We start from the raw sequence: 22805 nt of genomic DNA, 5'->3' as shown, positions 1-22805 counted from the left end.
AAGTGTGGATTTCTTTTTGTTTATTCTTATTCTATTTAGTAGGTATCTTGTCACGAATCACCCAAATTGTGTTGCAAGTTGACATGATATTTGTTTAATGGAATGTGTACTTTTTAAAAGTGTTCTCAATACAATCCCCACACTTAAATTATTTGTGTTAATGTCAGAAGGCAACAATTGTAGAGCTAATGCAACAGCAAGTGATTGAAGCCACAAAATGGAAGAATCCCTGTACTTACGAAAACTGAACTTAACAATTCTCCAAACTAGGCACAATGTGGATGCCTAGGAACAAAGGAGGAATTTTGCTAGTCAGCTACTGGTCTGGGATTATTTTCTTATTTAAATGCTCTATAAGAGCTAAAGAAAGGCTATTAGCCAGTCAGCCATGGTTTCCTTTTATTCCTGCTTAAACAAATCAGTGATCTGGAACCAGAAAAGCTCTGCTCAAATAAGAATTTCACTGAACCAATTGCAAATGGCATTAGAATGAAATTGTTCAGAATGCATTTGATGGTAATTAACATTTTCTGCTGTGCTAAATATTGCCCTGAAGTGAACCATTTGGAAACTGGAACAAATATACTTTGGGAAAATTCTAAAGTTTATATTTTAAAATCAGATAGGTCATTCTATGTTATAATATCCCTATTGTTAAAATATGCAAGGATATCATGCTTCCTTGACATTGAAGTATTATTTTTTCTCTTTCTGACTAGAATAGATATGAGGACTGAATGGCTTATGTAGTTAAAGTTTTAATGTGGGAAATTATAATGAAGTTTTACTTGTATGTATGCTATTATGAACAAAAGTTATCTTGCATTTTTGATTTCAGATAATGATGAAATTATTATTTTAAAAATATCAAGCCTATGAAACTTAATTCCACTGGAAAATTTTTCTTCTTGACCACTTATCTATGAATACAGAAACACACCAGCAGAAAGGATTATGAAAATTGTTTTTAAATGATTGAAATATCAAAATAGCAAGATGTTGGGGCACCTAGGTGGCTCAGTCGGTTAAATGTCTGACTATTGATTTCAACGCAGGTCATGATCTCATAGTTCCTGGGATCGAACCCCCGTCAGGCTCTGTGTTGACAGTGCAGAGCCTGCTTGGGATTGTCTCTCTTTCTCTCTCTCTCCCTGCCACCCCCCTGCTCTCTCTCTCTCTTTCAAAATAAATAAATAAACATTAAAAAAAGGCAGGATGTTTCTAATATTTGATATCCATAGGAATTATTTATAAAACCAGTAGTAATTTTAATAATTAAAATGTGGTGGGTGTTTTTGCATCAGAATGTTTTATATAAGAATGTTATAGATAAGTTTTATAGACAGATAAGGTGTGGGCTACCAACAATGAAGTCAAACAATTATTTTTAAACAATGCTGGATAGCCCAAATTATTGTGTTCATGGTGGTTTTTTCTCTATCCCATCCCTTCCTTCATTTCCAAATCTTAGTTCTGGTATCAAAATTTTGTTTTACAAAAATGTTTGTGTCACAAAAGAAAATTACAGTCAACATAAAAAGAGAGATCGGTTCAGGTCTAGTAATATTTATTGATCTATTTGTGTGATGTTAAGAACCAGTCAGACAATTGTGAAGCAAAGGTGAGTGAGAATCAGAGTTTGGTGCCATGAAAGTCACTTCTTGCCACAATCTTGTGGCCAAATTATTATGTGAGAATGCATGCTACTTTTCTGCCTTTGTTTCAATTTTATAAGTGTTCTACTATCTCTTAATGTTTCCTTAAAGACTTCTCTAGTTCACACTTTCTTCTCCAAAGTCTATCACTTACTTTTCTAGTTTATTACTTTTAGGGGTACATAATTATATTTTGTCTTAAGTATTTATTTACATAGATTATATTTATTTTTTCCATGTATTGGTTACTGCTATGTATTACATTTATTATGCAATGCTTTTTACATAGTAGATATTTATAAAATTTGAATGAACATTTGAAATATTGAGGAATTTATGTATAGTCTACACAAGCATCTAAACCTGTTAATAGGAAAGATGGTAAGAGTAAACTAGCCTTTTGATAGAATGTAAGTACATTCACTATGGTGGCATGGAACCAGTGTGACAATGTAATCACTATTCTCATCTCAATTGCAGCTCACTTGTTATATGCTCTTAAACACCAGTAATTTATCTTCAGAACTTTTGAGTTGTTAAAGCCCCTCATCTGAAAGTCTGCTTTCTTTTTCTTTTTTTAAGGTAAAGATAGAAAGCAGAAAAACATGTACTTTTGGAAGTAAAGTCAAATTTGGATATGTTCTCCAAGTTGATTTGCTGGTGTGATTATGGGAAGAGTTTCATGTGCACTTGGAAGGAAATGGGAAATGGAAAAAGTGCTGTCTGTGGGCTCAGATCCATGGCAGAAGAAAAACATCCATGAGGTCTGATACAAGCAAAGTTGTAGAGCTAGCTCAGCTTCCAAGTACCATAATCCAAAGAAGGATAAAAGGTATGTTTTTTTTTTTTTTTTTACATCAAAACTGCAATACAGTGAAGACATCTCAATAAAGGCAATACCTGTTTTATATAATTTATCATTGTACCTTTTTTTTCTGCCAAATCCTGTAGTCTGAAAGTAGTATGTAGTTATGGTCTCCTTTGACATGCTAAGATGGAGACTAATGCCCCTTTTTCCTCTGAAATGTCATGTGTCCAATTTGTATTAAAAACACAGGTAGACACAGGCTCCATTTTGGTTTTTTGTCTTAAAAGAATCCATAAGACAAGGGAAATCCTGGTCACTGCTCAGCTGAAACACGGTAGTGGCCCCACGAAGGGAGCACATTGCAGGGCCTTACAAAGGCATCATTTCAGGATAAAAATCTTTCATGTGATCTTGGTGTGTATAGTCAAAGTCCAGGCCCAATAATTACTATTAAATTATTCCAGAAAAAGGCTGGGTGGGTTTCAAGCTTAACTAAACTCTTCTTGAGATCTAACATCATTTTTTAAGAAGACCATAAGAATCTTAAGGTTTTTTTCCTCAAAGATTCTCAGCCATGCCACATGGTCAATACAGCCTTAATTTATATTTTAGTGAAATCAGGATGGAAATCAACACCTTAATTATTAAAAAAAATACTAACATTATTATAAGTATGATGCATAACAAAGTACCAAATGATTTCTTTATGAGTGTATGCATAACATGTAATATTTTGTTAGCTTCCATTTTACTTATATTTTGAAGTCTTAGATTTTCAGTGAAAAAATATTAGACTAAGATAATTTAAAAAGTCAAAGGAAGATCTACCTGAAAATATTAACGATTTAATTGGTAAAATACACGTTATAGTTACTTACTAGGAAGTTCTGGTGGAGCAGTTGGGACCAAAGTTGGTTCTGGATAAAGACTCACATTGCAAATCCCATATGTTAGGCTAATGTCATCCAAAGCTATATCACTCAGGAACTGGTTTTTAAAAGCATTAAAAGCAACCTGCAATTCAGAGGATATGAAATCATTCTACTCTAATCTTCTCTGACTTGGTTCTTGTGGCCCAACATTCTCTGGAGAATCAGTATTACCAACTCTAAATATAAGAGGGCAAGTGTCTGTACAATGGAATATTGATAGATCACGCTCTTTTATAATCCTTCTGCTGAGTCCACTCCTTTACTTATGTCCACTGGTGTCTTCCTTCTGAGTTAGGCAATATTGTCACAGTTTCTCTATGTGTCTGTCTCTCTCTCTCATGATCTGTCATACTCTACTGGATTCTGCCACACATCCACATTTTCTGGCATTTTCTTCTCACAGATTCCTCCCTGCAACACTATTAGAAATCCAGGTAGCTGTCTGTCTTCTTATAGCATACAAACCCTAAAGGGAAGACACACCAACTGAATAATTTAAGTGAGAAAAGGGACAAGGGAAAAATGGGTATAATATGATCATTCAGGGCCAACTAGTTCTGATATAGTTCACCCAGAAAGCTGGTGTGAGATCCTGTGTGAGGGTAATGCCCAGAGGACACAGACCCAGACTTGGAAGAAAGTTTCAAGTGGTCAGATGAAACATATTAGGTTCTTAAGGACAGTGAGTATTTTAGCTGAACGTTCCTGGATCCTCTTCTGTAGGAAAGACATAAACAGAATACCTGCTATACGCTAATTGCTATGCAAGGCACATTGTATACATTATTTCATTTAATTCTTTCAACACTATTATACGGTCATCCATTCACTCATTTGTTCATTCATCCCACCTACTTTATGCTAGACATAACTCCAAAGAAGGATTATTTTCTCCCTTTCATGTACGTGCAGGTTGAATTTCAAAGAGACTAAAGTGACTTAAGATTTCATAACAAAGTGGCAGAGGCAAGGTGCAACTATTTGTTGAACTTGCTGCTCTCATTCTGCCTGATAAGCTAACTTGGAAGAAGTGGGTGGAGTTATACTACTTTAAAAAAAAGTGTTTAATGAGTTGAGACAGATTTTGCCACTGCAATGCAGCTGTCCCCCCTTATCTGAGGTATTACTTTCTGCCATTTCAGATCCTCATGGTCAACCAAGTTCTGAAATAGATGATCTTTCTTCGGTATTGTTAGAAGGTCAGTAGTAGCATAAGGCCATGTTACAATGCCTATAACATTCATTTCACTTCACTTCATCTCATCACATAGGCATTTTATCATCTCACATCATCATAAGAAGGGTGAATAAAGTACAATAACATATTTTGAGAGAGAGCGAGAGGCCAGATTCACATTACTTTGGTTACGGTATATTGTTGTAATTGTTCTATTTTTTTATTATTTTTGTTAATCTCTTACTGAGTCTAATTAATAAATGAAACTTTCTTGTAGGTATGTATTTATAGAAAAGTACACAGTATATATAGGGTTTGATAGTATCTATGTTTTCAGGCATCCATGGGGGTCTTAGAACATATCCTCTGTGGACAAGTCGGGTACTATACTTATTTTCCTGCTTCTGCCATTTCCTAGTTCCCTTGATGTCCTATTTTCCTTTATCCTTCTCCGAATTATCAGAAAACAAAGTTGGAGAAGAAAACTTCACAGAAAAAATAAAAAAGACTTCAGAAGAAAGAAAAATGGAAGGAATGCAGACAAGTGTGGTTGATTATTGCCTGCCTTACATGAAATCACAGGGGAGAACTGAAGCCTTCACAATGACGATGTTTGTCCAAACAGACACCTACTGAGAGTTACACTCTCTTGTCTGAAATGACCCGATTCAAACATTGTTAATTTGGTCTGACTATTAGCCTGTATTATCCTGTATTTTAATTGCAAACACCCTTAGGAAGAGAACACATTAAGCTGTTATCTGAAAAATTAATCCACTTTAATGTGAAATAAATGATCAGAAACTCCCCAATGATATAGCTTGTACAATTTGTTTCTAAAGGAAGTATATAGATTAAGTCAAAGTAAGGCAAGGTGGATGGATACTGATGGGTGTGGATGTTCTAATAGGAAAGGATGATTCCCTAGAAAGTGCAGGGTTGATCTAGGTGGTGTTTGTGAAAGCTGAAGTCCTTGGTATGTAGGGGACATGGGAAGACATGGTCGACTTGTGCTAGAAAGTTGCTGAAGAAAACTGAAATAGATCATAAAGTTTCTATGGATTTTATCGCTCATTATAAGCAATAGTTTCATGTAGTAAGTTGTTTTTCTATAAGTGGTCTTAAATAAATGAATGGACAAATGAAAATGTAGACACTCAAAATTAAAAAAAAAAGATGAAGCAAGTAGAAAAAGTGACTTGGCTATATTCAGAAAAAAAGAATTTTTTCATCATGTTACCTTAGATTATAATTGTATCACCATTTGTAGAACACAAATACATGATTATAAATCACAAGGTATTTTGCCAACCTTAAATTCCACTGTTTCATTTAATGTTACTTGTCCATAATTCCAATTTTCTCCATAATTTCCTTCCTTTTGGAAAACTGTCTTCTCCATGTTTTGGTTACTGCTGATATTAATGCTTAATTTATAGACATTTTCACCATACATGTAATACCTAATTGGGAAACAAGCAGAAATGGTTGGATTTCTACAATATTAGAATAAATGGAACTTAGGATTTTTCTAAATCCTTTACTTTCTCTGAAATACTCTATTTTTCCTTGAGTGTGAGAGTTCCTAGAGAAGGGGAGGGAGTCTCCCATCATTTTGCTATTTTATCAATTGGATAAATAATAGCAAATGAATTAAAACTTGGGTGCCTTAGTAAAATCAGAGTCTGGCAATGTGACAAAGGCAATGCTACTCATTAAATAAGGCAGTATTTATTTCACATATGTCTATGACATACCAGAAACTGAGGCAGACTGGTTCCAAAGTGGGGTCTAAAGGGAGACTTAAGAGTCCTACTCTTTCTCGTCTCCCTCCTGGTCCAGTTGGGGTGGAAATGTAAAATCCTATAAAAACAAAAAAAAAAGTTTTACTTCATTTAAATTTCAGCAATTTCATTGTGTGAGATACATCATGTATAAGCAGAAAAGAGCAACTTTAAGGTAAAAATGTAAAGACGGAAAGGGTAGTAGATGTGAATCCAGAGGCCACTATCTCTGCCATAAAAATTAGTATTTAGGAACTCAACTCTCAACTTCCCAGTTTATAAAACAAGACCCTTGAATTGGAGTATCACTAAAGGTATATCAATCTCTGACTTTTTATGAGTCCAAATGATTATTTCATCATATTATCATATCTAAATGCCACTTTAATTCCCATTTACTAGATGTTTTGATCAATTCCCTTCTTTAGAGACAATGAGTACATGAGAGTATTTAGATATGCTACTGGATTAACTCATGATATATGCAAGTATTTATGCACAAATTTGAAGGCAATGTTAAGAGTTTCAAAGACAGTCAGTTTTTTCTTTCATGGACTATACTGCATTTCTCCCTCTAAGAAGTTACCTGATTTTATAATGGTTTCATCTTCTATATTTCTTTGAATGAGAACTAATCAGATCACAGAAGAGCAGGAAGCATGCTAATCTACATAAAAGCTTTCTATTATAGCTCAAGCCACTGCATAAAGTCCTTTCTGGCCTGGAATTCATTATTCCAACCAATGATTTGAGTTATTTGAGGTGTGGGAAGAGTTGCTTGACTGAGATCATCTTGAACACTTTCTTAGGGAAATTTATTTATTTATTTTATTCTTAGTTTGCAGCTTCTATATTATGACAGAAAGCAGGAATCATGTAACAAAATATGAGATAAAGCAAATGACATATTGGGTAAATCTAATTTTATTAGAATGTAGTTTTTTATGAAACACTGAAATTTAGTGTTTATTTGAAATCAAGCATGTTCTCTCTTTGTGCTTTCCAAAAGAAATTTTTATTTATTTATTTATTTATTTATTTATTTATTTATTTATTTTTACTTATTTTTTTTAATGTCTTTATTTATTTTTGAGAGACAGAGAGAAACAGAGAATGAACAGGGGAGGGGCAGAGAGAGAGGGAGACACAGAATCTGAAGCAGGCTCCAGGCTCTGAGCTGCCAGCATAGAGCCCGATGTGGGGCTCAAACTCATGGTCTGTGAGATCATGACCTGAGCCGCTTAACCAACTGAGCCACCCAGCTGCACCCCAACAGAAATTTTTAAAAGCAATGCTGTATAAAATTCAACTCATTCATTTACAACATGCAGCATAAGGACAAGATACAAAGTAAAGTACTAGTAAAACTGCCAATAGATATATCAATTTATATGTAGGTAAGTAAGGCAAAAAATTCAGAATAAATTAGTCTTTTATCAAGGTGAAATCATAGTCAAGTATATATATTTAAAAAATTTTTTTGAGTGTTTATTATTTTTGAAGGAGAGAAAGAGTGTGTGAGCAGGGGAGGAACAGAGAGAAAGGGAGACACAGAATCCAAAGTGGGCTCCAGGCTCTGAGCTGTCAGCACAGAGACCCACGTGGGGCTTGAACTCACAAACCATGAGATCGTGACCTGAGCCAAAGTCGACGCTTAACTGCATAGTCAAATATATTAATAAATGTAATATTAAGTACATTCACTCAACTTAGATTATAATATGTAAAATGGAAATGAATGAATGTTTAACATTTTATATTAACATGTTACTAATACTTTATATAAGGCTGTGGCATTTCATAAGTACTTATTTTAGCTTTACAGTTAGTGCTCAATTATTCAACCTAATAAAAAATGTAACATAGGAGATGATCCAGAGTCCATCCTTTAAATGCCAAATTCCAAAACCCGTTTGAATTGACCTTAATTTTAGTTGATTATAATATAGTTGGGGAGGAAATGATTAAAATACTATTGAATGCCATGAATCAATAGTGAAATGGGTACCTTGTTCAGAAATATTTCTAGTTAGCAGCAATTATATACCATGAAAACTATTGTGCTTCTATTTATGTTTGGCCATGTTCATAGTCAATTAGTTATAAGAAATATTTTGAACCTATTGTTTACTCATTGAGCGGTAATATATATGGGAGTTTTAGTCTCATAAAGATATCATGACACTATGGGTTTTGTACCGCTGTTCAGATAAAACTATTAATCATGTGGCTCATAGTACCTTATGAATTTTGCATAAATACATTTTAAAAAACACAATATATTACATATCACATAGAATTGCATGTTTTGGAATATAACATAAAATAACATATTAATAAGTATATAATAATAAAATAAAATGGAAAAATAATATATTAAATATTTCTGTGATATCAGCTAAATTCTCTACCTAACAAATCAGAAGATGAAGAAAATTCTTCATAAAATTATGAATTTTTAAAATAGAATATTGTTTACATAAAAATTTACTTGTCTACCTCATGTCCTTAAATTTCATCTATAATATTTTCCTGTGGGGGTCATTTGACCTGTCTTTAACGTTTGTCAGATTTGCACGAATCATTGCATTCAAGGCAGCCCATTCCATTTCAACACAATTAGAAAATTCTTTTCTTTTCTAAGAGTAAGTTATCATGTGCTTATTTTTTCAAATTTTGCTCCTCAGCCCATTAAGGATAAATGAATTTATGTTAACTACAAATGTTTAAGCTACTATTTTGACTTTTCTAAGTCTTCTCAAGCTTTTTTTCATCCTTTTTGCCTTCAATAATTTTAATATGGCACAATTTCAATTGCCTCGCATTTGATAAGCTCTCAGTTGTACATCCATCTGGTTCCACTCAGAATATGGAAATCAGAAGTTCACACAATATTTCTGTTGGAGTATCTTAGCAGGTGGACTAATAAGGACATCATACCTTGGGAGTATAATTTAAGTTATAATATCATTGACACTATTTATTTTTAAGCGTGTCTCATTCATAGTTCTCTCCATGAGAATTCTTCACCTCCTCCATCCTTGCCCTATAATGCCTCCTTCTGCACAATCTAATTGGTCCCTTATTTACCATCTGTTTATTTCCTACTAAACAAACATAAATTTACAATGATGGTTGAAACTACTATACTATGACTTCAGTGTCATTTTCTAGCCATAGTTCTTATAATTCATCTATTTACAGGTAGCACTTCTACAAAATTACATTATTTTTATTTTTTCAACCCCCAGAAATGTTAAGACATATGGGCCTTTTTTTACCCGTTTTTCTGTCCCTCTACTTCTCCTTACGATTGTACCTGTCAAAATCTTACTAATTTTTTGAAATCATTTAGCTCATATTGCCATTTCCTTTAGAAAGTGCTTATTGATCCTCCCAATCATATGTGTCCACTCCTTTTGAATTGTCTGTTGCACATGTACTTTCTCTGATGTCACTTAGTTTATCCGTTTTTCTTTTCTTTTTTTTTTTTAGTTTATTTATTTTGAGAGAGAGAGAGAGAGGGGCAGAGAGAGAGAGAGGGTGGGAGAGAGAATCCTGAGCATGTTCTGTACTGTCGGCGTAAAGCACCACATGGGCTCCTTCCAGCTCACGACCTGGAAGAGATCGTGACCTGAGCAGAAAACAAGAGTCAGATCATGACCTGAGCAGAAAACAAGAGTCAGATGCTTATCTGACTTAGCACCCAGATGCTCCTCACTTAGCCTATTTTACTGTGTATTATATTCATATTCATATGTGACCTTTAAAACTGTTAGATTTGGGGAGAAAAATACACTTGGTTCATTTTTGAATTTTCAATATGGATTAGCTGAATGTTGCTTAATTTATTCTTATTACACCAATTTGCCTTGTTCATTTTAAATTTGTTAAAGTAATACACAAAAGGAATGATTAGATAGATGTTTTTCATAATCACATGGGAATTTCTATCGTGAAATGATAATTTCTCCTAAAATCTTACAAATTTCTTGAAATGTCTTCAAGAACTCTTCAATTAGCCTCATAGCTTAAAACCCAGAAGATTGAATTTATTTTGTTAATCTAAGCATATAATGAACCTGTTTGTGGAGCTTTGGTTTTTCTTACTTCTTTCTATCCCTTTTACTGCTTATTTCCCCATGAACCAAACCTGTTTCACACCCAACAGGTTTGGAGAACAGGAGAAAAAGTGTTGGACACGTGCTAATGTGATATAGACACAGCAGCAGCTGGACAGTCTGTAGAACTTTGTGGAAACTTGGAGATCCCTCTCAAGAGGAAATTAGCCTGAAACAGACCATTTTGTGGGTTGTGAGTACCTATGTAAAATTAACTGAACCTAGGAGATAAATATTGTAAGTTTTACATTACAGAATGGTTCAAAGTCAAGTCTATCAATATTAATAGACTTTCTATTAATGAATTTCCTAAAATTCAACATCACAGGAACGCTAAGGGAATAAAGACAAATATTATTTTGAAAACACTAAAGTCATACTTATAAGAAAGTATCTGTGCTACATGAAATGCAGATATCTAAAAGGCTTAATATACTTTCGAAAATTGAACAAAAATTTTTCAATACTAAACTATAACTATTTTTCTCCCTAGCCTAACACTGAAAACAGTTCTGCAGTCAATTTTTATCTGTTGAATGCTTTTGCAACATGAAAAGAAAATAGTTATAATCCCTAGCATTTCTACAGCACTTTTTGCTTGCCATTTTCTTATTATATTTATTTACTTATTTTTTATAAACATAGTAACCAATTTAATGTTCAAAACATGCCTCTAAAGTCAGGTCCTATTATCATCAGCCCACTACCCAGATGAGGGAACTGAGGCAAAGAAGACAGATACCTTGCCTAAAGGGCAGAGCTGATTTAAACCTAGCTGGCTTCAGAGTCTCTATTTTAATGATGTTTTACCACTACACTACACTAGCCCCTAAGCATTAGAAACAATTATGATTTCTCCGAGAAAGACCAACAAAGAAACACTTGCTTTGAGCTGTCTAGCCCTTTTGTGACCCCTACATTTCTGAAGTTTTCACATGTTACTGACCTCATTTTCCCTGAATGTTCTGAACAAAGGAACCACTTCTGAGCTCCCCACGATGCCGCCCTGTATCAGTGCCACCATTTCCACTGACTCCCTTTGCTTCTAAGAGGTACAGAGAAACTCTGAGCATCCACACTGCACACATTTGGAGCCGGTGCTCTACCAGGAGACAGTTCTTTAGAAGGAACCGAAAAGTTAAGGGGCTTAGATGTTCTTCCCTAAAGCAATGTTAATTCAAAGTTTATCTATTTCATTTAGACTTTTCTGTCATTTAAAGTGAAGGCAAAGAACAAAAATCCCCTGCATGGATAAGAGGAACAGCAGGAGAGATTTAATTCTCTTCCATTTCAGAGGTAGGATGTTCTGACACATAAAAAAGCAGGTTGGAAGAAAAATGCCCCTGGGGGCGGGGAATGTCTGGTAGATTATGAAATCACTGGTAGGAGAGTTGGAGAGAACCTATTAAATCCTATCATCCATTCTCATTACACCACTGCCTCTGCTGGGCTCTGAACCGCCCTGACTTGTCTCATTTTAAATAACTCCTGCTACATGACTTTCTCCTGAGACTCCATTTCCGACCCAACTATTTAAAATCTTCACCTGACATTCAACCTGTTTCACTGTGGTCATTTTCATCTTATTTCTTTAGTTATTTAATCTGTTGGCAAGCTGAAACCATTTTTCACCTGTAATGTACTTATATTCTTCAAATATCAGTGGAATTATTTTATCTCTTATTATGATGACATAAAAGTAGAAAAATGATCATTTGAACATCAAAGACTTCAACTACATAAAAGGTATCTGTCATAGTCAATAGATATAAATGCTTTCTGTACTTTCCTCTAACTACTCTTGTCCAAGTGTGGTACAGACATTTTTTTTTTTTTTTTTTTTTTTTTACAATAAAGACAAAAACTGGTCAAATGATTTAACTGTTTTAGACCAGGCTTCTTCAGAGGGTTGGGGTGATTATCGCTTTGGGGTTAGTCTTTAGCTGTGCAGATTACTAATTTATCCATAGAGATCAGGCTCTGGGAAATCACTTATTCAAAGAAGAGTAACTATGTATTATACTATGCATGTCATAATTTTCAATACTAAACATGTTTGGTCTAATGGGATTGGCCAGCTACACAGAACACATTTTTGTTCAGAGCTCTGTATTGGTAACTAATTTAGCAGAATCCTGTTGCCTCTCCTTTCAGAACCTGACCTCTTCTTACTGTATCTGGTCCCACTGATCTGAAAGTCCTATGGCCTCTTCTCTGGGTGGGGTGATAACTCTCCTCTGGTCTTCCTGACAACACTCTTGCCCTTCTATTCACTATTCTACGAGCCAGTGTGAATCCTATCACTTCTATGCTCAAGAACCTCCAATAACTCTTCATTTCACTAAGGAAAGAGCCAAAGCTATAGAAAACCCATCATTATCTGCACTCCACTGACCCTGTTTACTCCACATCAGCCATGCTGGCCTCCTAGCTTTTTTTCAAATAGGTCAGGCATACTCCTTTTAAAGTTTTTGCTCTTCTTCTTCCTTGTCTGGAATAATCTATATAGTCAATTCCTCCCATTCCATAAAGTTTTCTTTTGACTGTCACTTTTCTATGAGATCCAACTGATCACCCTCTTTTAGTCTACACCAGCACTCCTGCACACCTGCCCTACCCGCCGTCCTTACCAAACTCTACATTTTCTCAGAGCACTCATTCACATTTACAATACCCACAAGTTGTAATTATTTGTCATGCGGATTGCTTAGTTTCTATTTTGTAAGGTTTTAAATTAAAAATTTTTTCCCCTTACTATATATGTTACATAATCTCAGAAAATCTGGTTTCGTTTTACTCAAAGATATATACTGAGTGCCTTGAATAGGCACTGGGGCTCAAAAAATATTACTTGAGTAAAGGAGTGGAAGAATTATTCAACTGGGGCTTTTAATGATGACTATGGAAATAGATTAAAAATAGATCAAAAGTAGTCATTTTTTATCATGCAATATTTTGATCAAGTTGAAGTAGTGTGATGAGCCATATTTTGTTATTCCAGGGAGGCCATTGTCCAAAGGAACAGGACTAGTCAGATACATTTTTGCCCTGAGAAAACGAACTCTTTAATGTCCTCTTTCCAGATATCATTCCCAATAGACATTAAATCAGCTATTTACTTTTTAGGTTATGAAAATGAGAATATTGATGTCTGCAATAGAAATGGCCACTGATAATATATTTAAAAGAAATTTTTTTAATGTTTATTTATTCTCAGAGAGAGAGAGAGAGAGAGACAGTGCAAGCAGGGGATGGGCAGAGAGAGAAGGAGAGAGGGAAGCAGGCTCCAGACTCTGAGCTGTCAGCACAGATTCCTGATGTGGGGCTCAAACTCAGGAACCATGAGATCATGACCTGAGCCAAAGTTGGATACTTCGCTGACTGAGCCACACAGGCATCCCAGCATTGATAATATATTTAAATGCACATGTCATCAGGTTATTTTTATGTTATAAGCAATTTCTCACAGTCAATAACTCATTCAGAAATTACTTATTGAGTCAGAGTTGAAGACATTCATTCATATATCCAAATATTTTTACATGTTAATTAGATTCAGGCACTGAGAAGGCACTAGGAATTCAAAGATGAAAAAGACAAGTTCCTCATTTCTGAAGAGAATACTGTAGTGAAAAGAAAAAAAATAAGAAAATATAATACTACATAACAGGAAAAACAAAAGAGGTGTTTAAAATGCTTAACAGAAAGAAAGATTTTGACTTGGAGGTTCCAGACAGGCTTTATGGTGATAAGTAGTGATATGAGATCTGTGTGTTCAATGCCTAGAGCCCTATCAGGTTAGAGGCAGATTATAATATGTGTTTTTGGAGTTGAACCATATTCTCATCCGTAACCTATTGACAAGTCATATTGTTGGAGATGGATTTTGTCTAAGAAAATTAGCTAAATTCCAAAATTGCTATTCTGCCCTTTCTGTAATTTTCCTTACTTTGTAAAATATGCATTACTTCTAGATTTGAATTCTCCATTCAGTGATTAATTTGGTATTATAAATACATGCTTCTAAGGTTTTCATGAGCAGTCTTCCCAGTATGATTTCCTTATCTTCTGATAATTCCCCATGATTTCTGGACTTCTCCATCAACTATTATCATCTCCAATGTTATCTTTCTACCTGAAATCCAACTGATATTCACATGAAGAGGTATTTACTAATCACAACCATTTCTCTCAGGACCATGCTTTAGAATCAGCTCTTCCACAGTCTTTTTTCTATGACTGATGTTTGTGTCTCCACAATTTATATATTGAAACCCTACTCATCTTGTGACGGTGTTTGGAGGTGGGTAATTAGGTCATGAACGTGAATCCCTCATGATGGGATTAGTGACCTTATGAGAAGAAATAAGAGAGAGTGCTCTGTCTCTGTCTCTCCCTGACTCTCTGTCTCTCTCTGTTGTGTGAGGACACAGTGTCAGGGCAGGTGGCTGTGGCCCAGGAAGAGTGTTCTCATCAGAACCTGTCCATGCCGCCACCCTGACCACAGACTTCCAATCTGCAAAACTGTCAGAAATCAATTATTGTTTAAGCCAAGCAGCCTTGGTATTCTGTCATAGAGGCTTACACAGACTAAGACAGTTCCTCAGAAGAAGGAGATCTATCTCTATATCTGCATTCTAAGATAGCATGACCTTGTAAACTGAAAATTGTAGGAAAGTCTTTAAAAACTATCAGAGTTAGTAAACAAATTCAGCAAAGTTGCAGGGTCCAAGACCAATATACAAAACTCAACTGTATTTCTATATGCTAGCAATAAACAATCAGAAAATGAAATAAAGGCAAAGTAAACCAAAGTTCAGGAAAGTTGATTATCTCCTATGCATCCAGTTAGTAAATAATTAGTGGTAAATCTAGGACAAAAACCTATGTCTTTTTTTTTAACTGCTTTTATTTTTTATTTTTTAAAATTTACATCCAAATTAGTTAGCACATAGTGCAACAATGATTTCAGGAGTAGATTCCTTAGTGCCTCTTACCCATTTAGCCCATCCCCTCCCACAACCCCTCCAGTAACCCTCAGTTTGTTCTCCATATTTATGAGTCTCTTCTGTTTTGTCCCCCTCCCTGTTTTTATATTATTTTTGTTTTCCTTCCCTTATGTTCATCAGTTTTGTCTCTTAAGGTCCTCATATGAGTTAAGTCATGATTTTTGTCTTTCCCTGACTGACTAATTTCACGTACCCTCCAGTTCCATCTACATAGTTGCAAATGGCAAGATTTCAGTCTTTTTGATTGCCGAGTAATACTCCATTATATATATATACACCACATTTTCTTTATCCATTCATCCATCAATGGACATTTGGGCTCTTTCCATACTTCGGCTATTGTTGATAGTGCTGCTATAAACATGGAGGTGCATGTGTCCCTTCGAAACAGCACACCTGTATCCTGTGGATAAATGTCTAGTAGTGCAATTGCTGGGTCGTAGGGTAGTTCTATTTTTAGTTTTTTAAGGAACCTCCATACTGTTTTCCAGAGTGGCTGCACCAGCTTGCATTCCCACCAACAATGCAAAAGAGATCCTCTTTCTCTGCATCCTCACCAACATCTGTTGTTGCCTGAGTTGTTAAAGTTAGCCATTCTGACAAGTGTATAGTATCTCATGTTGGTTTTGATTTGTATTTCCCTGATGATGAGTGATGTTGAGCATTTTTTCATGTGTCAGTTGGCCATCTGGATGTCTTCTTTGGAGAAATCTCTATTCATGTCTTTTGTTCATTTCTTCACTGGATTATGTTTTTTGGGTGTTGAGTTTGATAAGTTCTTTGTAGATTTTGGATACTAACCCTTTATCTGATATGTCATTTGCAAATCTTCTCCCATTCTGTCAGTTGCCTTTTAGTTTTGCTGATGGTTTCCTTTGCTGTGCAGAAGCTTTTTATTTTGATGAGATCCCAATAGTTCATTTTTACTTTTGTTTCCCTTGCCTCTAGAGACGTGTTGAGTAAGAAGTTGCTGCGGCCAAGATGAAATAGGTTTTTGCCTGCTTTCTCCTCGAGGATTTTGATGGCTTCCTGTCTTACACTGAGGCCTTTCATCCATTTTGAGTTTACTTTTGTGTATGGTGTAAGAAAGTGGTCCAGGTTCATTCTTCTGCATGTCGCTGTTCAGTTTTCCCAGCACCACTTGCTGAAGGCACTGTCTTTATTCCATTGGATGTTCTTTCCTGCTTTGTCAAAGATTAGTTGGCCAGATGTTTGTGGGTCCACTTCTGGGTTCTCTATTCTGTTCCACTGATCTGAGTGCCTGTTCTTGTGCCAGTACCATACTGTCTTGATGATGACAGCTTTGTAGTACAGCTTGAAGTCTGGGATTGTGATGCCTCCTGCTTTGGTTTTCTTTTTCAAGATCGCTTTGGCTATTTGGGTCTTTTCTGGTTCCATACAAATTTTAGGATTATTTGTTCTAGCTCTGTGAAGAATGCTGGTGTTATTTTGATAGGGATGCATTGAATATGTAGATTGCTTTGGGTAGTATCGACATTTTAACAATATTTGTTCTTCCTATCCAGGAGCATGGAATCTTTTTCCATCTTTTTGTGTCTTCTTCAATTTCTTTCATAAGCTTTCTACAGTTTTCAGTGTATAGATTTTTCACCTCTTTGGTTAGATTTATTCCTAGGTATTTTATGGTTTTTTGTGCAACTATAAATGGGATCATTCCTTGATTTCTCTTTCTGTCGCTTCATTGTTGGTGCATAGGAAAGCAACCTATTTCTGTGAGTTGATTTTATATCCTGCAACTTTGCCGAATTCATGAATCAGTTCTAGCAGTTTTTTGGTGGAATCTTTCGGGTTTTCCATATAGAGTATCGTGTCATCTGAATAGAGTGAATGTTTGACCTCCTCCTGGCCGATTTGGATGCCTTTTATTTCTTTGTGTTGTCTGATTGCAGAGGCTAAGACTTCCAATACTATTTTGAATAACAGTGGTGAGAGTGGACATCCCTGTCTTGTTCCTGACCTTAGGGGGAAAGCTCTCAGTTTTTTCCCATTGAAGATGATATTAGAATTGGGTTGTTCATATATGGCTTTTATGATCTCGAGGTTTGCTCCTTCTATCCCTACTTTCTTGAGGGTTTTTATCAAGAAAGGATGCTGTATTTTGTCAAATGCTTTCTCTGCATCTTTGAGAGGATTATGTGGTTCTTGTCCTTTCTTTTATTGATGTGATGAATCACGTTAATTGTTTTATGGATATTGAACCAGCCCTGCATCCTAGGTATAAATCCCACTTGGTCGTGGTGAATAATTTTTTTAATGTTGGATCCGGTTGGCTAATATCTTGTTGAGGATTTTTGCATCCATGTTCATCAGGGAAATTGGTCTATAGTTCTCCTTTTTAATGGGGTCTCTGATTTTGGAATCAAGGTAATGCTGGCTTCATAGAAAGAGTTTGGAAGTTTTCCTTCCATTTCTATTTTTTGGAACAGCTTCAAGAGAATAGGTGTTAACTCTTCCTTAAATGTTTGGTAGAATTTCCCTGGAAAGCCATCTGGCCTTGGACTCTTGTTTTTTGGCAGATTTTTGATTACTAATTTGATTTCCTTACTGGTTATGGGTCTGTTCAAATTTTCTATTTCTTCCTGTTTCAGTTTTGGTAGTGTATAAGTTTCTAGGAACTTGTCCATTTCTTCCAGATTGCCCATTTTATTGGCATATAATTTCTCATAATATTCTTTTATTATTGTTTTTATTTATGCTGTGTTGGTTGTGATTTCTCCTCTTTCATTCTTGGTTTTATTTATTTGGGTCCTATCCTTTTTTTTTTTTTTTTTGATCAAACTGACTAGTGGTTTATCAATTTTGTTAATTCTTTGAAAGAACCAGCTTCTGGTTTCATTAATCTGTTCTACTGTCTTTTGGTTTTGATAGCATTAATTTCTGCTCTGATCTTTTTTATTTCCTGTCTTCTGCTGGTTTTGGGTTTTATTTGCTGTTCTTTTTCTATCTCCTTAAGATGTAAGTTTGGTTTTGTATCTGAGATCTTTCTTCCTTCTTTAGGATGCCCCAGATTGCTATATACTTTCTTCTTATGACTGCCTTGCTGTGAACCAGAGGTTTTGGGTTGTGGTGTTATTATTTTCATTGACTTCCATATACTTTTTAATTTCCTCTTTAACTGCTTGGTTAGCACATTCATTCTTTAGTAGGATGTTCCTCAGTCTCCAAGTTTTTGTTACCTTTCCAAATTTTTTCTTGTGGTTAATTTCGAGTTCCATAGCCTTGTTGTCTGAAAATATGAACGGTATGATCGCAGTCTTTTTGTACTTACTTAAGGCTGATTTGTGTCCTAGTATATGGTCTATTCTGGAGAACGTTCCATGTGCACTGGAGAAGAATGTATATTCTGTTGCTTTAGGATGAAATGTTCTGAATATATCTGTTAAGTCCATCTGGTCCAGTGTGGCATTCAACGCCATTTTTCCTTGTTGATTTTTTGATTAGATGATCTGTCCATTGCTGTGAGTGGGGTGTTGAAGTCCCCTACTATTATGGTATCACTATCAATGAGTTTCTTTATGTTTGTGATTAATTGATTTATATATTTGGGTGCTTTCACATTTGGCACATAAATGTTTACAATTGTTAGGTCTTCTTGGTGGATAGACCCCTTAATTATAATATAATGCCCTTCTTCATCTCTTGTTACAGTGTTTATTTTTAAGTCTAGATTGTCTGATATAAGTATGGCTACTCCATACTTTTGTTGACCATTAGCATGATAGATGGTTCTCCATCCCCTTATTTTCAATCTGAAGGTGTCTTTAGATCTAAAGTAGGTCTCTTGTAAACAGCATATAGATGGATCTTGTTTTCTTCTCCATTCTGTTACCCTGTGTCTTTTGATTGGAGCATTTAGTCCATTGATGTTTAGAGTGAGTACTGAAACATGAATTTATTGCCATTATGTTGTTTGTAGGGTTGGAGTTTCTGGTGGTGTTCTCTGGTCCTTTCTAGTCTTTCTTTCTTTCTTTCTTTCTTTCTTTCTTTCTTTCTTTCATCTTTTCTCCCCTCAGAGAGTCCCCCTTAAAATTTCTTGCAGGGCTGGTTTAGTGGTCACAAACTCCTTTAATTTTTGTTTGTCTGGGAAACTTTTTATCTCTCCTATTTTGAATGACAGTCTTGATGGATAAAGAGTTCTTGGCTGCATATTTTTCTGATTTAGCACATTGAATATATCCTGCCACTCTTTTCTGGCCTGCCAAGTTTCTGTGGATAGGTCCGCTGCAAACCTGATCTGTCTTCCCTTGTAGGTTAGGGACTTTTTTTTTCCCTTGCTGTTTTCATGATTCTCTCCGTGCCTAAGTATTTTGTGAATTTGACTATGATATGCCTCGTTGATGGTTGGTTTTTGTTGAATCTAACGGGGGTCCTCTGTGCTTCCTGGATTTTGATGTCTGTGTCTTTCCCCAGGTTAGGAAAATTTTCTGCTATGATTTGCTCCCCTACCCCTTCTACCCCTATTTCTCTCTCTTCCTCTTTTGGGACCCCTATGATTCTGATGTTGTTCCTTTTAAATGAGTCACTGATTTCTCTAATTCTTAAATTGTGCTCTTTTGCCTTAATCTCCCTCTTTTTTTCTGCTTCATTATTGTCTATAAGTTTGTCCTCTATATCGCTGATCCTCTGTTCTGCCTCACCCATCCTTGCCGTCTCTGCATCCATCCGTGATTGCAGCTCAGTTATAGCATTTTTATTTCATTCTATTTTTTACTTCTTTTATCTCTGCAGAAAGGGATTCTAATCTATTTTTGACTCTAGCTAGTATTCCTATTATTGTGATTCTAAATTCTGGTTCAGACATCTTGCTTGTATCTGTGTTGGTTAAATCCCTGGCTGTCGTTTCTGTGTGCTCTTTCTTTGGGGGTGAATTCCTTCATTTTGTCATTTTGAAGGGAGAAAAGGAATTAATGATGTAGAAAAATTAAAATGAAAAAAATTAAAATGAAAAAATATTAATATTAAAAAATTAAAAACACACATATACACACACATCTAATAAATGATGCTAGATCCTAGGTGTGTTTTGGTCTGGGTGTTGAAAGTGGTTTGACAGATTAGAGAAAAAAAAGGTGGGGGAAGGAAATTGTTTGAGAATTTGAAGAAATGAATACATGGAAGTAGACTAAAATGAGATGATGGGAGTAAAATAGAATTTGAAAAAATTTACACAAAAGTAAAGAATATGGTAGAAAAAAATTGAAGAAAAATATTTTTAATAAAAATAAAAAATAAAAATGAATTTTTCTCTTTCTGTATTTAAGAAAAAGAAAAGAAATGAAAAAGAGAAAAAAGAGAAAAAATCGTTTGAAAATTTGAAAAAGTGAATACACTGTAGCAGACTAAAATAAAATGATGGAAGTAAAATATAATTTGAAAAAAATTGCATAGGCAAAAAAATAGTAAAAAAAATTAAAGAAAATATTTTTAATAGAAATTGAAAGTAAAAATGAAGTTTTTGTCTTTGCATTCACGAAAAAGAAAATAAATGAAAAAGAGAAAAAAGAAAAAGTTAAAAAAAAGGAAATCGTTTGAAATTTTGAAAAGGCGAATACACTGAAGTAGACTTTATTTTAGTCTTTTCATTTTATTTTAATGATGGAAGTAAGATAGAATTTGAAAACATTTACACAAAAGTAAAAAATATATTTAAAAAATTAAAGCAAAATATTTTTAATAAAAATTGACAATAAAAATGAATTTTTTCTCTTTCTGTATTCAAGAAAAAGAAAAGTAGTGTAAAAGACAAAAAAAGAAGAAAAAAACAAAGAAGGAAAATTGAATAGATGGACCTGCTAACAGATTGAAATAGGACTGGAATTACTTCATTTTCCCCTAGAAGTCAGACTATGTAACACTTCATGGTCCTTAAACTAAGTAGGAGGTGAGACTTGTGTTCTTGAAGAGCGAGGTTGGTCCAGTTGGGTGGGGCTCAGTGTAATGGCTCCATTCTCCTCTAGATGGCGCTGCTAGCCTACTGGGGTGGATTGTTGCCGCACTGGTAAGTGCATATGCGCATGAGCGGGATGGGTGAAACTTGCGTCACCCAAGTATCCAGTCTCTAGTGTCGGAACTGTTCTCCCGGATCAGCAATCGCGCACCCATCCTCTGTCTTCAGGTTTCATTCACTTCCTGTTTCTTCACTGTCCGTGACCAAGCCCCAGGCCGTACCTCTCTGCCGAGTTTTGTCTCAGATGCGGCTGTTTCCCCGGCCCCTTACTTCTGAAAGACTGCGGCTTTGACCCGTTCTGCCCCTCTGCAGGAGGGTCTCACCGTCACCGAGCAATGGCTGAATGCCAACTGCACCCAGGAAAGCTTGCGGGACCCTGCTGCTGCCGGTTCCTCGAGACTGCAGCCAGGTGCCAGCCCACCCAGAAAAACTTCATGCGATAGTGTAGCAGCAGCATTTCAGGGATTATGGGAAATCACAGCACACATCTGGCACCAGGCTTCACCCTTAAAGACCTTGTTCCAGCACCAGCGAATGTGGCCGTTTTCTGGGATCTGTTGGGACCAGGTGGCTTCAACAGTCTCCACCAAATGTCCTTCCAGCAGTGGAACCGCTTTTCTCCGTGTGGCCCGAGAACCCCTGGACCCCACTCTGCTCCTGGGGATTCGCCCTTTCCACCCAGAGCACCTACAGGTATGGAGCTGTGGAGTTGCAACCTTTGCGCTCCCCTTGTTTACAGTCTTAATGGAATTTAAACCCTCTCCTTTCTCCTTTCTCCATTTTTAGTTTAGTCCCTGTGGCTGTTTCCAATTTTCCACTTTCTCTCCAGCTGCTTTTGGGGAGGGGTGCTTTTCCCGTATGCTCCCCGCCCCCCAGTCTCCGTCCTCTCTCCACCTACAAACGCAGCTCCCTGCCTGCCGCCGGCTTCTGTCCCCAAGTTCACCTCTCCACACCACGTACCTGCTGAATTCTGTGGTTCAGGTTGTGCAGATTGTTGTGTTCATCCTCCAGTCAGTGTTCTAGGTGTGTAGGACGGTTTAGTGTTGGTCTGGCTGTATTTCATGGACGCGAGACACACAAAAACCTTCCATGCTCTTCCGCCATCTTGGCTCCTCCCAGCAACCTAAGTCTAATCTGGAATAGCCTCTGTGCACTTTTCCATATTTCATCCATATACTGGGTAAAATAATATATCTTTTGAAATATTCTCATTTGCTGGCCTATTTGATTACCATGTTCACTTCAAAACATTTGTTAGTCCATGATTTTTTTTAAAAAAGAAAATCTGAAACGACTATTTTTAATTTAATGCTGTTCACATTAAACTGCAGAAAACACCAGCTTCCCTTTA

The 22805-nt window shown here is 35.8% G+C and overlaps 1 protein-coding gene across 1 annotated transcript in view; it reads right to left on the bottom strand.

Annotated features, from left to right (window-relative positions):
• The window catches only part of TMPRSS15 (transmembrane serine protease 15), a 120661-nt gene that overhangs the window by 57168 nt on the left and 40688 nt on the right, over positions 1-22805 (bottom strand). Inside the window, exons 11-13 of the mRNA XM_042955987.1 lie at positions 6330-6435; positions 5885-6035; positions 3342-3477 (exon numbers count right to left, since the gene is read on the bottom strand). Of these exons, the coding sequence (XP_042811921.1) occupies positions 3342-3477; positions 5885-6035; positions 6330-6435 (393 nt within the window). The remainder of the gene's footprint in view (positions 1-3341; positions 3478-5884; positions 6036-6329; positions 6436-22805) is intronic.

The sequence above is a fragment of the Panthera leo genome, chromosome C2 (assembly GCF_018350215.1).
Source record: "Panthera leo isolate Ple1 chromosome C2, P.leo_Ple1_pat1.1, whole genome shotgun sequence".
NCBI lineage: Eukaryota > Metazoa > Chordata > Mammalia > Carnivora > Felidae > Panthera > Panthera leo.
This window is presented reverse-complemented; position numbering and strand designations above follow the sequence as displayed.